This window comes from Juglans microcarpa x Juglans regia, chromosome 2D, assembly GCF_004785595.1.
Source record: "Juglans microcarpa x Juglans regia isolate MS1-56 chromosome 2D, Jm3101_v1.0, whole genome shotgun sequence".
Lineage (NCBI taxonomy): Eukaryota > Viridiplantae > Streptophyta > Magnoliopsida > Fagales > Juglandaceae > Juglans > Juglans microcarpa x Juglans regia.
Window position 1 is genome coordinate 33,768,419 of NC_054596.1, and position 13,889 is coordinate 33,782,307.

Genomic DNA, 13,889 nt, shown 5'->3' on the forward strand with positions numbered 1-13,889 from the left:
ACTCTTCTTATGACAACCCAATTTTCGGTACTCATTTTCCCTGGAGTGTGTGTGATAAGATTTCCTCGAGTGTTCTATTGCAGATGATTTGTAAAACCATGCTAAATAAAAATGATCTTTTATTTTATTTGCTATATCTGCCAGTTACTGATGCATACTGTATTTGACTAACTGGTGTACCTGTCAGAGAAGGAGAATCTTTGCCTTTATGGGTTTCCTAATGAACAGTGGGAAGTTAACTTACCTGCCGAAGAAGTACCTCCTGAGCTCCCAGAACCTGCATTAGGAATCAACTTTGCCAGAGACGGCATGCAAGAAAAGGATTGGCTGTCTCTGGTTGCTGTTCACAGTGATGCTTGGTTACTTGCAGTGGCATTCTATTTTGGTGCGAGATTTGGTTTTGATAAAACTGACAGGTATATCCTCTCTTTTAACTATCACTTTTTACCATCCTTCCAGAATATGGGAAAGTATAGAAGTTGTATAATGTACATATGTACAAATTTTCACTCAGTTTTTCTCCATTTTTAAGCTATGTTATTTATCAACTTCAGATGTAATATTTTAATCGTGACATGTGTTTTATCTCAAGGATTTTTTTTGCAAGAAAATCCGTGAACTCAAGGCCTCCAACAGATCTGTGTTTTACCTTAGGATGAAGTGGGAGTAGTAGGGAGCACTAGGAACAGATTTGCAGTGGGATTTGACAATGACGACGAAGCATGATGCAGTTTCGTTGCAGTTGGAAGGTGAGAGGTGGTTGAAAGTGGAATAAAAAACTTTCGTTTGTACGAAAGAGGGAGGAAATATCTTTCGTATTTCTGAACGTAGTAAAAAGATAGCTAAGTTCATGTGTCTAGGGTGGACGACAACTTCGTGGGTGGCTAAGGGGGATTGAGGATTGTTTAGACCTTAACTGCCATGAAGGTTTCTTTAGAGAGCTAAGGATGGGTAATGGAGTTTTTAGCATTCAACATCATGTTAATGCAAGGGGCAGTTTTTTGCAGCTCTTAGAATTCCGTAATGGAATGAGGAAATGTTTGTTGGTGATTCCGGAGGGCGCAAATGGCATTGAATGGAAAGGCTTTCTGCAGTCCATTCTAAGTGTTACCGAATCCAAAGCCACTTCTCTAAGTGGAGAGTTTGTTGATGGGAAAACAGTAGGAAGGCCTTCCTCAATCAAAGGTGCTTCGTACGCAGCATGTTGAAGTCACTGGCGGGTAGTCAAGCCAAGACCAGCTCAATGGTAGAAAGAAAGGGCAAGGCACTTGTAGGAGACAAAAGACCTCAAGTGACTTTGGGAGAGTTGGAAGGGGTTTTGTGGGATGTCAAATCTCAATTGAATGGAGTTATGGATTATGTAAGAGATCTAATGATTAAGGTGGATAAGGGGCTGGACCTAGTCGTGGGTACAAGTGTGCCAGCAAGTGTGCCGGAAAGTGTGCAGGCAAAGGGTGTGCCAACGATAGGGTCGTTGGATGCTGGCATCTTTGTTCATGCCAGTGTCACCATGCCTTCTGAGGGAGCTGTAGGGTCTCATACACCAGTTACAGATGTAGTTGGTCCTTCTGTCCAAGGTTCATTTGTAGTTAAAGACAGGGGTCCCTCCAAGGTCTCGAGTATTTTGGAAGAAACAGTCGAGCCTCTTTTAGAAGATGCAAATGGGGTAACAAAAGGTAGTGCTTCCCCTCTTGAGGAGGCAGTAGGGTCAGGCAAAGTGGCACGTCAGGGATCGTCAAGGGGTGGAGCATATACACAAAATGTTGATGGAGGGGAGGAACCTATAATGGTAACAGATGAAGGGGAAAACAACCATATACCTATCGAGCAACCATTTGGCGAGAAGGAAATTATCGATTTGTCATTGGTGCCTCGTGTGGGGGAAGGTTTAGAGTCGGGTACTGTGGCTGGGGTTAATGTCGTTCCCCTGGTTTCTCTTCCTCCAATTAACGATATAGCGGATTCAACAGCGGATTGGATTCTGAATAAAGATAATGGGTTTCTACAAACTCTGGGACTTTCATATGGAGAGCAGGGAGAATATGAAGACCAATTTAAAGCACTACTCACTACAATCGAGGCGAGCCACACGCTTGAAACCAAATCTAAGTTTAAGAAAAGCAGGGAGTTAAAGAATCTTTCTTGGGCAATCAACTACGATACTAAGAGAGCTAGCTCAAGTCGAGGGAAGGCTAAAGGGAGGGTTTTGTGCAGAGGTTCCCATAGTGGGATGTAGGGGATGGGGTCGGGGAGGTGTATCAATAGTTTTCCAATTCAGGCTTGGTGTATTTTGGGTAGGTTTTCATGGGCTTTTGGTTCATCAGGGGCTTTCTTGTATGGGCTAGGTGTTTTTCTTGTATACGTCCAGTGTACTTAGTTACTCCTATTGATATATATATATATATATATAATATTATTACTTATCAAAAAAAAATGTAGCCCTATCAAATAGGTCCGTCCTTTGTGTTTCTGATTTGCTTGACTTAAATACGATTAAAAACTCATAAAAAAGTCTGAGCTTAACAGCTTCACCAGTCCCTATGATGATAAGGATTCCTTTGGTTATTGTAAAATTTCCTGCCGACAATTTTTAGTGTCATCTGTCTTTGGATGCATGTTTTTGGATTGTGCATTCATTGCACATTTATTAAATCCCCGACTGCTGGGTGTCAACGGGTAGTGACATGATTGTTGATTTGACATGGGCTGGTGGTGTTGAAATCATGGCAGAGAGCAAATCGAAATGAACTATTTTGGTGATGCTTTACAGGATTTATGAGTCTTTATCACTTATCAAAAAAAAAAAAAAAAATTTATGAGTCTTTATTATATTTTTCTTTTTACACATGAAATGCAATTTCTGACACAGGAAACGCCTCTTTACTATGATAAATGATCTGCCTACAATATTTGAAGTTGTGACTGGAACAACAAAGAAACAGGCGAAGGAGAAATCATCAGTTTCAAATCATAGCAGCAACAAATCCAAGTCAGGCTCGAAAGGGGTAAAAGAAAGATATACTATTTTCTTGGTCTTTATTTATCATTAGTATGATATTACCTTTTCTGTGTGAAGTTTGTTGTATGCACTCAAGCTAATTTTAAGTTCATCTATCCTCTGTCTAGTTATCGGGTTTTCCAGGTGTCTATTAGTCTATTTGGCATATATCATGTCTTTGTTCATTTAAGTTGAACATTTCAAAATTCGTATGCTAATGTTTTTTGTTGTAAAAGATACTTGAGAATTGGTAGGTGTAACTGACATGTTATAACAGAATGCTTTCCTCCATATAGGGAGGGCTTGGTTGCCAAAAGGAAATTGAAGAATTTAGGAGACATGCTCAGAGATTGTAAGGAAACTGTGCTTAGTGGAGAGCTTTCATGCTCATCCTGATTTCTATTTCTACATACGTTGATACTTAAAATGCATAAGCCTTGGTCGGTTGCTTTTTTTATTTGTTCTGTGTGGGACCTGACCAATTTTACAAAAAAAAGAGACTTAATAATGTGGTTGCATACCCTTTAAATTTTGCCTTAACTTTTTCTTTGTGCAAATACCCTTTAATTCAATAAATTAGTATGATGACTCTGTGATTCACAATTTTTCTATTCTGCAACATGTCTATGTCCCATTTTTCTAAAATATCCTTTTAAGTGATTTCTTTTTTATTTAATTTTGATCTCAAGAATATGTTTAGGCTTAGTTTTGTTCATTTAACAAATATTTATGTGTGTCTAAACGTATTGACCAATCTTGAATAATAATTCAACGAGTGTGGTTACCTGAAATAGGTTTTGTCATGTCTGTTTATTGAATACTTTCTATTTTGGGTGTTGTTGCGGCCGGACAGTGGTATCTGTTTATTGAATACTTTCTATTTTGAGTGTGAATTCTTGTTTATTTTACAATCCATGGCTTAGTAATTACTTCATTGTGCTTTCATGATCTGGCCTTGAATGCTATTTGTTTTGATTGACACATCACTTTATTTGCATGCCTTCACTGCTATATCTTTTCTTTAAATGGCCAAAAAAAAAAAGCAACAGCGAGGATCCGAATTGGTCAAGTTCGCAAAGGGAATGCCGGCAAAGGATGAGGATGACGTAGTGGATGAGGAAGATGAAGAAGAGCATGGGGAGACCTTGTGTGGGGCATGTGGGGAGAATTATGCTGCAGATGAGTTCTGGATATGCTGCGATATATGTGAGAAGTGGTTTCATGGCAAGTGCGTGAAGATAACCCCTGCGAGGGCTGAGCACATCAAGCAGTACAAGTGCCCCTCGTGCAGCAACAAGAGAGCACGCCCTTGATATCACAGGGAGGTGGATTGATTCTCATCCCTTGTAATTCTCTTATGTTGGACTTAGCTAACTATTTAGTTAGTTTTTTTTTTTTTTTGGTGCCATTTTAGTGCAGCATATATGTAATTCAGTAATTTGGTCTTGGGGATAATGTTATTTGGACATGTTAAATATTTGGTAGTTTGCAGATTCTGAACATGTCTTCTGTTAAATCTGAACTACGGCATGTATTTTCCACTGTGTAAGAAATCATTTCCCCTGTCAAGGTGCAAAAGACTTTGATTTATCACTCATCTGTTTTGGAAGCTTACAAATGCTTTTTTGCTTCTATCTAGATGCGTGAAACATGAGGGCTGCTGTGAGTGCAAGTGGCGGTTGCCATTTTTGTTGTCTAGGATTACTGTGCCATTGCTCCTTCTGGTCTCTATCTATAAGCATTTTTTCTTTGGGTGCTTAGGAGTAAGTTTTCTGTTTATCATCGAAGAGATATTAACCTTAGAAAGAATAGCATTTTTAGTATACATAATCTGACTTACATCCATCTCCAGGGTAATGGGCATGCATGCTGGTTCTTCGGATTTTCTTCACTTCTCTGTTATCAAGAGGAACTTCGGTGTTTTTTTTATCTGAAGCCTACGGGCTACTGTACTCTTCTCTCTCTCACTCTCTCTCTCTCTTCAATGACAGTAGGAAAATTGCTTATCCCTAGAAATTGTACACCTATTGAATATGGAAAGTGTTGGATCTATACAGAAATTTACAAAATAGAACTTACAAAATGGTATAGTTTAATTTGATACGTTAAATTTATTTTATAAAAAAAAAAGCACTTTACAAGTTAACAGACCACATGAAGGCATGCTTGTTCATAAGTTTACATTTGTAGGATTTCTTTTCTTATTGAGCATTGAACCTTGAAATCTGACCCTCCTGAAATAAGAGGAGAAATGCCAATAGTCTGGATTACAAGTGTGCTGGCCTAAGATGTTAAAGCTGTCAGGGTATATAACATGAAATCATTATGATTATTTGTTGAGTTACAGGTTTTACATGGATGAAGTGGATCAAAGTTTAAATAAAGCATCTTGTGCTGAGAAGTAAGCATTCATACGGATGACATGGATCGATGTTCAAAGATGGCATCTCTCTCTTCTCCTTCTGATAAGTAATTCTGAACTGTCTAAAAATTTCGAACCTTTAGTTTGTTGCGGAGAGGGAAAAACAAAAACAAAATCTCAAGTTGGGGGAATTCCTATAAAGCTTCCCTTGTCGTTTCAATTAATAATTCGATAAGATAAGCATGCAATGCATATGCCATGTGAGACGAAATATGATTCATGAAAGTCGGTCACCGTAAAGGCTTTGGTAAAAGACATTTACAAGGTTGGTTGATGTGAACTATTTTTGCTTAAAATCCATGCAATGGCCATGCATTTTGCCCAACTTTCTTTGTATCATATCCATCAATCAAAAAGGAAGAGGGGGGGGGGGGGGGGGGGGGGGGGGGGGGGGGGGGGGGGGGGGGGGGGGCAAAGAAAGAAAATTCATCAAATTGCTGCAGTACAAATTTCTTCATTCTTCAACACACTAACCAATTGTTCTTGCATGCATGATTACAAAAAAATAACAGATTTACAAGAGAGAATTTAAGATATAGAAACCTGTTTACAATTACAAAAGTGCATAAATTGCATCATTGCCTGCTCTCAAACACCATCCTGTTTACAAATTAGCAAACGGTTAAAGTTGCATTTAGCCCTCTTGGCTCGAGTAGCAAATCACAATGAGATCAACCGTTTTGCATTGAAGGTTAAACCCCTCACAAGAAAGATTCATATTACACGCTCCACTCAGCGCAGCCTGATAGTTTCATTTGGTATGATGATATTGGGGTTCCGTATATGTGGATTTAATGCTGCCAATTCCTTCCATTTAGCTCCTGTACCATGAACACGAGATGAGATGCTCCACAAGGTGTCCCCAGGTTGCACCTTTGTTGTCGCTGGCACGGCAGACTTAGAAACGGACTTTGCCTTCATAAATGGATGCTTATTGCTCTTCCCCATTCCATTAGCAAGCAACCAGCGGGAACCAGATTGCTGCTGCGTCGAGGAACCCCAAAGCTTCTTTTTTCCAGGCTCTGTCTTCAGACCTGCAACATGGACTTCAGCGATTCTAAACTGAGCAACCTCCTCTTCGGTAGTTTTCGCTTCTTTTATTTCTTCTTTTGTCTCCTTTACTGATGACTCAGACTCGTCATCTTCCTTGTCAACGTTCCTTACCATGGGAACCGTGCTGTATATTTTTGGCTTCGGTGGGAGAAACACTCTCTCAACTTGAATAAGAGCAAGCATTGGTGCACCGACCTGCTCATAATTTCGCAGTGGATCACGAAGTTGCACCATTAAAGCCACTGTGAAGTTGTTCCCCAGTAAACCACACTTTCTGCTAGAGCCTTTGCCTCGTCTTCTCTCTCCCTTCGAACCTCCACGAATCGAGTCCAAAGAGTTAGCATGATGGGCTGCAAGGATTTTAGAAGTACGTTCACTGATACAATCTTCATCCTCAATTTCACCAGAATCCAGCCTCATCCATTCATCAAGACTTAAAGAGAGGCCAATTAATCCATCAACATCATCGCTACCAGCTTTTATGTCCAACAACTGCAATCCAGCAGCTCCATCCAAACCTAAGGACCCGCTGATGTTAATTCCCTTGCCCTGGAGAGCTGAAATTTCCCCACTAGGCTGTGCACTGATGTTTACAGGCGCATCTTCATCTGACATATCAGATTGTATTCTCAAACCTTCCATAGAAAGTGCTTCAATTTTATGCATAGCTAAAGGAGCAAGATCTTCTAGGGAGACATATTCCGAGCCCGTTTCGTTGCCTGCCAAGCTGGAACTAAATTTATCAGACTCAGGTTCAGCTGACCTCCCTTTAACTCTCTTTTGCCCACCAAACGTGTCTTGTCCAGCCACTGATTCATGCTGCAACAAAGATTGCCTGTACCAAGATGATATAATATATAATCAGGATAGCATTTTACCAAAGTACATCAAATAGACAGAAATATAACGTGTCTTGACTTCCAAGCAAACAAAAATGGTCTCAACAAACCTCTCAGGTCCCTCCAAGGAGGGTGCAGCTTCCCATGCTACTTGCTGCATTGTCTTTCCAGTGATATCTTCCAAAGGCATCAACTTATTGGCCTGCATAGAAAGCTTTTCGATTCCCACTGAGGCCAAACGCTGCAGTATCTCCATTGTCTCAGAACCCATTTCTGCAGGTACAACAACTGGACTAGAAACCTGCATGATCAAATTCCCACCACTTTTAGCATTATTGAAAAGGGAGGGATCCATAGACCGTACAAATCCTCCATTTTTTGTCTGAAGAAAAGGACCTAACCCTTCACCAAGAGAAGGCAATTCAACTGGTCCTTCAGGAGGTAAATCAATTGGGCTCCCAAACCCATCAGAGCTCTTTGGTGGAGAATGTTGAAAGGCATTTTCATTCAATCCCCACTCACGCATTAAGGCTTCTGTTTCCAAGTCTTCCAACATTTTTGCCCTTGTTTTGCTCTTCTCTGCATGACTTGCTATCTGGGGCTCCTCCTCAGCATCTTGAACCACTGATGAAAGTTCAGATAAGTTCCCCCATACAGAGTCAGTTGGAGCATAGTGGCCTCTTTCAGCTTGGCCCTCACCATCTACATTAAAATCAAATAAAGAACAGCCCCCAGCAAGAGCCTCTTCCTCAAATTGTCTCAACAGACGCTCTCGGGGGGATTCAGGCTCGCTCTCAGAACTCAAACCGAATGGACTATGTTCTATCCCCAGCATGTTTAGGAACTCACTCGCAATGGATTCAGAATCATCGTCCAAGCTGAGTGACTTACCTTTACCATCCGTTTTACAATCCGGTTCAAGCTCCATGAAATTCTCATGGTCTGGAGATTCTAATGCTGCTGTCTCCAATTCTGATGCATTATTTAGAGCTGACTCTAATTCTTTCATGAGTGCTTCTTTGGTGCCAATGTCATCCTCTATCGTAGTGCAGTCGCGTAACACAAGTTCGTTGTCACATCTACCAGTTTCCTCATCCTTGGGATCAAGATCAGAGCTCTCCTTAAAAGCTACCTGTCCACCAGTGTCAATTTCAATGTCAGAACTTTCAACCGGAGCAATATCAGCAACCATTAAAATGACTTCCTCTGGCTTCTTAGACTCCTTTGATGACAATTCTATGCCCTGATCAACCACAGAAAACTCATTCTCTCCACACTCGGTTTCAGCATTTTCTTTAGCAGAGTCAGACAAAAGATTGGAATTTGGTTTAATGGGCTCAAGATGTTCAGTAGAGGCATTAAGATGAGGCTTGTCAACTGGACATTCCAACTTGTCTTCATCAAATTTTCGATACAGAATATCAACCGAATTTGCAAGTTCTGACTTAGATATTGGAAAAACCTCGTGAAGGTCTTTTATGCTCTCCACAGTATGTGATGTAGCACGAGACGGCTGGTTTCTTATGCTTGGAAGACTTTCAGCACGGTGCATTCTGCTCTGGCCATCACCTTCACAAATTTTCGTCTGCGCTTTAACCATACTCCGACTATTCTGCCTTGAAGCCAACACCTCCGTGCTTCTAGGTGCACTGGGATTATCACCTATCACTAAATATCCAAAACTAACATTCATCAACGCACCTTTCGCCTTTCCTGCCAATTTAAAATCTGTTGTCCACGTCCCAGAGCTCTTCTCCTCCTCTAATTCCTCCAGCGTCAGAGGCAGTAGCCTCGTGAGATCAACCCGATGCTTCCCCAAATCAAGTTCTGGCACACCATAAACGGAAGCATAGAGCAGAAAATGCTTTGCCTCATACTTTGCCGAATGGTGTGGTCCATTCCTACTACCATAAACCGAGCATGTATGAGTCAATTTCTCTTCAAACTCTGCCATACCTTGGAGAACCTTCACTGGACGAGTGACCAGGACCCCGTCCCGCCGCTTCCAATGCACGCAAAGACTAACATCATTGAAACTTGAGGGCAACCCTTCGATGGAATGGACTACGAGAGAAAAACAACAGTTAAACCTCCGGTTTCGGATATGGGACAGGGCCTTCAATGGCCTCCAGTTCCAAATGGACTTCTTTTCTTTTCGTGAGGGGTCCTCCTCGTCTGGTTTAAGCTTCGACTGAGGATCTGGTAAGTGGGTTTTTCCAGAAGACTTGGACCGAGTGTTGGCTCTAGAAATCGAACTCCTAGATGGGTTTTTTTCCAGGTATAAGGCTTTGCTTATAGTTTCAATCTCATTCAGCAGCTTCCGATTACCTGAATCATCACCAACCTTCTTCCCAGCTTCAACTTTCGAATACATCATCTTTTTTCCCGAAAATGAAAAAAGAAAAAAAAAACTCTAAATTCAGGAAAAAAATCAAATTTCCAAATCTTGACAATTCGAACGTATTAGGTAAGTCACCGTTGGATTTGAATGCAAATTACTTTAACATTTTACAAGTCTACTAAACTTGGCATCAATTACCGGACGGAGGTAGGTGGGAACAAAACTCTCCAATTAAGCAGAATTCTCCAAAACCCTAATACCCGATCGAAATCATAGCTTCTCCATCTGAAAAATTCAAGCCCTGAACATTCAGAAATATACGAGAGTGGAATTCAAAAGAAAACTCAAATACACGTATAAAAGAAGGAAAAGGGAAAGAAAGCGGAAAAAAATTTTGATCTTGCAGAGAGATTTACGGTGCGGTGTCTGAGGCGCGTTTGTCTCCCCCCCGAAATCTCTCTTTCTCGGCCTGGGAATTGCCGCTGCAATTTTCAAAGATGGTACAGAAGAATTATGTATATAATAAATAATAAGGCTATTTAAGGTTTCGGTGCCCGTATCTTTAGGTATTACCCTCTTTGCCTCTTTTATGCAATATCTTTTCAAGTACACCCTTGTACTTGTATTGCTTATTTTGCTTTTAGTCCTTATATTATCAAGTCAGTGAAAAGTTACTTAAATGGTAATATTTTATTTGTAATATTTAAATTAAAATTTATCTTTTAAATCAAATTATTTTATGTAAATATTTTATTATATTTGCTCTGTACACCGGTTTGAAGATGGAACAGTTTTTATAATTTTGTTCTAAATGGAGAGTAATTATAACTTTAAAGAAAAAATACAGAATTTTGATGAAGTGTTGCTACATATTTATTTGATTGTAAAATAGATTAATGAATTATGAATATATCACTTAAGCACCTTTTTCAGTTTAATTCTAAATTTTGCATTTATTTTTTTGATTGAATATTTAGGCCCCATTTGGATAGTGAGATGAGATTAGATGATTTTAGATGAAAGTTGAATAAAATATTGTTAGAATATTATTTTTTAATATTATTATTATTTTAAAATTTGAAAATATTTAATTATTTACTATATTTTATGTAAAAATTTAAAAAAATTATAATTAAAAAATGAGATGAAATGAAATAAAATCGTTTTAATATACAACTGAGGCTTTAAAGGATGTGAATGGTGAAAGTGAAACTGAGGTTTTACCGAAGACAAGAAGAAAAGCAAGTGGTAAGTTTTTTCTTTTTGAATATTAAAAATCAATTGAATTTAATCTTAAAAAATACTCATATTTGATCAGAGGATTGAGAGTTCAAGCAATCATGAGTCTATTTTATTAATACTTAAAAATAAGAAAATGGTAAACATTAAAGATAATGAAAAAAAGTTAAAGTAGTTTCATTTTGGCATGAAAATGTATTTTTTTTTTTAAATAATAATTACAGTATTTCCTTAGAGAGGAGATTTTATTGGACATGCATGTTGGTAGAAGTTTTAAGACCATTTTGCAGTCTCTGGTAATGGGATAAGTTAAATGAGAACCTTCCTGATAAATGCTCGTTGTCGTTCTCTCTATTATTATTTGGGGCGCAAGAAGAAATATGCATAAAACTTGGTGGAATAAAGAAGATAAATAAATATTTTGTCTTTTGTTTAGAAGAAGCATGGGAAAGGCTTTTTTTTAGAACTTTACACTTTGCGTGTAATCATTCTTTGCCCAACAACTTTGAATATATATATATATATATATATATATATATATATTTTAATACATTCATCCACATATCTTAAACATGTTTATGTAATTCAAATTATTTTGTATCCAACTTTTCATTATCTTTTGAGAGTCTATTTAGATGGGAAATTTTAAACTTTAGTAAATTGAAGTTTTCTCATCATAGTTTTAATACATTTCCAAACCACAACGATAAATTCTTATTGTAAATGACGTATTTCACACCACCAACTACTTGGATGACTTGTAATAGATGAGAGGACGGCACTGGATGCCAAAGGAGTTTCGAATGCCCCCAAGGTATTTTATAATAATTGCTTTTATATTGATGATATTTTATAATAATTTTCCCTCGGTTTTGTGCAAAATTCAAATGAAAAACTTGAAAAGTATTCCCAAATATTAACTAAAAAACAAAGAACATCACATGTATTTTGATGTTCAATGCTTGAATAGGAATTATTGTTGCCTGCTAATGCTGCACTCTTCAGCCTCAACAATGGCCCCCACCTCTAATTTTTTACAAAATGACGCGCCAACCTGTTGCCAAGTCAGAGCATCATGCCAATTTTTTATTCTTTTGAAATTTAAAAAAGGGACAAAATTTTTGGAGAGAAATTATTGTCAAAGTTAAAATAAAATAAAATAGAAATGGTATTTTAAAAAATGAATCGATATATTCATATATAAAAAAAATATATATCTGTATATTTTTCTCCAATTTTTTTTCCTATGTATTTATATCTAAATTGGATATTTTTATTAAAAACTCAATAAATATGAGTTAATTATTGTTATTCATAGTATCTTGCCATTTTTTTAATTATTGAAATTTGAAATTAAAAAGAATGGACAGAAATTATCTATAGTGAATAGATTATTCCTCTAATTTTATGATCTTATCTATTCATATCTTAATTGGAAAGATCATCTAAAAAAATCAGTCTACTTTTCGGAATATTCTTCCGAGAATTTAAAACTAGAAATAGAGATGCTTTCCTTAACGAATTGATGTATTAGATTGTGTTGGAGCAACGTGACAGGGCCAGCCAGACATAGAAATGACAGGTTAAAGGTAACGGTGTAATATAAGCGGTCGTAATATAGATTTTGCTTCCAAGGACCGAGACCAAAAGGGGGCAAACTAAAGAAAATGAGAGAAAAAGCAATGAGAATGATGGAGAGGAAGGAAGCTAGCGATGAGAAAATGTAATAGACTCCAACTGTTTGATGAAATACCCTTAATGGCTCACTTCGAGAGGAGCACCTAAGTGTGAAGAAGAAGAAGAAGAGAATGGAAGAGGAAATGATAAAATTTCTACGACGTTCCAAAATACCCTTACAATACTCTGCCTTCAATATATATATTGTCAAGCAACCATAATAGAAAGGCGATCATGAATCAGTTCTAATAAAAACGTAAATAAAAGTAGTTCAAAGCAAATAAAACACAGGTTTAAACGTAAAGCAAACCAAGCTCTATCTGAAACAACCTTATAAATCTAATAAAACAATGATAACGCTGGTCACATGAAGCCCATCAAGTCCAGACTCCAGTCCATCTCGTTTATTTTAGATGGAATGAGATGAGTTAAATAAAATATTATTAGAATATATTTTTTAATATTATTTTTATTTTGAAATTTAAAAAAATTAAATTGTTTATTTTATTTTGTGTAAAAATTTAGAAAAGTTGTAATTATGAGATTAGAGGTTTTCAAAATTTTGGATTTTAATTTTGAAAGCAAACCAAACCTAATCTAGGAAGAAAGATGGTGTAAAAAAGATAACACGCTAACTTATCACTAACATAACACAAAAAGCTTATGATTAACATGTTATAATTAAATATTATCATTAACCATTGTTTAACAAGTCTTAATATGCAATCAAATTTATCATATCAAAATTAATTAAATAGAAGATGAACACACTCCTTTTTAGAATTCTACAAAAATAAACTCTCAAATTGACATGACTTCATATGATATATTAGATCTACTTTATAATAAAAGTAGTTTTACAATTTAACGTATTACATAAAATCACGTCAATTTGTAAATTTACTTTTATAAGATCTCTTTGTAGCTAAAATATTTATTTATTTGATATATCACAATCTATTCTCATAAGAACATCATCACACTAACTACCAGATTGTGTGAACTTTTGCGTTTGAAGAGCCAAGTAAAGACAGATTGTATGATCATTGAATTGAATGGCCATTAACCGCATTGGGAAAATGTGGGTTTTGAATTTGCTCTTTGAAGCGCGCAATATCCTTATCCATATCTAAAATCTCCTCCTGTATGAATGTCTGCTTCTCCACTCAGTCTATCAATAATCTTGTGCCATGTGTAAGGATCGTATATCAGCCAGCCAGTATTATTACCCATAGCGTCGATGCCACCCAAGTTTGGGTAATGCGCCCAGTACAAATTGTATTTTTCTTTACCCATTAAGTATTTTTAAAAAATAAAAAA

General features: G+C 37.3%; 2 protein-coding genes and 1 long non-coding RNA gene across 10 annotated transcripts in view; 2 read left to right on the forward strand and 1 right to left on the reverse strand.

Moving 5' to 3' along the window:
• The window catches only part of LOC121249889 (PHD finger protein ALFIN-LIKE 4-like), an 8,461-nt gene extending 2,716 nt beyond the window's left edge, over positions 1-5,745 (forward strand). The window contains exons 3-7 of one of the 4 annotated variants that reach the window (XR_005937661.1): positions 188-416; positions 2,870-3,005; positions 4,042-4,323; positions 4,638-4,761; positions 4,851-5,745. Coding sequence is in view for 3 of the 4 variants with exons in the window: in XM_041148732.1 (XP_041004666.1) it covers positions 188-416; positions 2,870-3,005; positions 4,042-4,311 (635 nt within the window). In the remaining variant the exon portion in view is untranslated. Of the gene's footprint in view, positions 1-187; positions 417-2,869; positions 3,006-3,294; positions 3,351-4,041; positions 4,589-4,637; positions 4,762-4,850 lie in introns of those variants that run through there. The other 3 variants (XM_041148734.1, XM_041148733.1, XM_041148732.1) reach the window with 3 other exon arrangements.
• LOC121249891 overlaps positions 1-12,714 on the forward strand; it is a 15,660-nt gene extending 2,946 nt beyond the window's left edge. The window contains exons 2-3 of the long non-coding RNA XR_005937664.1: positions 5,647-5,649; positions 12,700-12,714. This is a non-coding gene — a long non-coding RNA (uncharacterized LOC121249891). The remainder of the gene's footprint in view (positions 1-5,646; positions 5,650-12,699) is intronic.
• Positions 5,855-10,176, reverse strand: LOC121249886 (protein PLASTID MOVEMENT IMPAIRED 1-RELATED 1). 5 transcript variants are annotated; one of them, XM_041148726.1, is made up of 4 exons: positions 10,070-10,176; positions 9,852-9,938; positions 7,423-9,689; positions 5,855-7,308 (listed from the first exon to the last, which is right to left on the reverse strand). In XM_041148726.1, exons 3-4 carry the CDS (start codon positions 9,687-9,689, stop codon positions 6,153-6,155), a joined length of 3,423 nt encoding a protein of 1,140 aa, XP_041004660.1. In that variant the 5' UTR covers positions 9,852-9,938; positions 10,070-10,176; the 3' UTR covers positions 5,855-6,152. The 5 variants fall into 5 exon arrangements, with proteins under 5 accessions (XP_041004660.1, XP_041004663.1, XP_041004662.1 ...); XM_041148729.1 differs by having other exon boundaries at positions 9,812-9,938; XM_041148728.1 differs by having other exon boundaries at positions 9,852-9,954; positions 10,070-10,139.
• Positions 12,715-13,889: the final 1,175 nt, after the last annotated feature.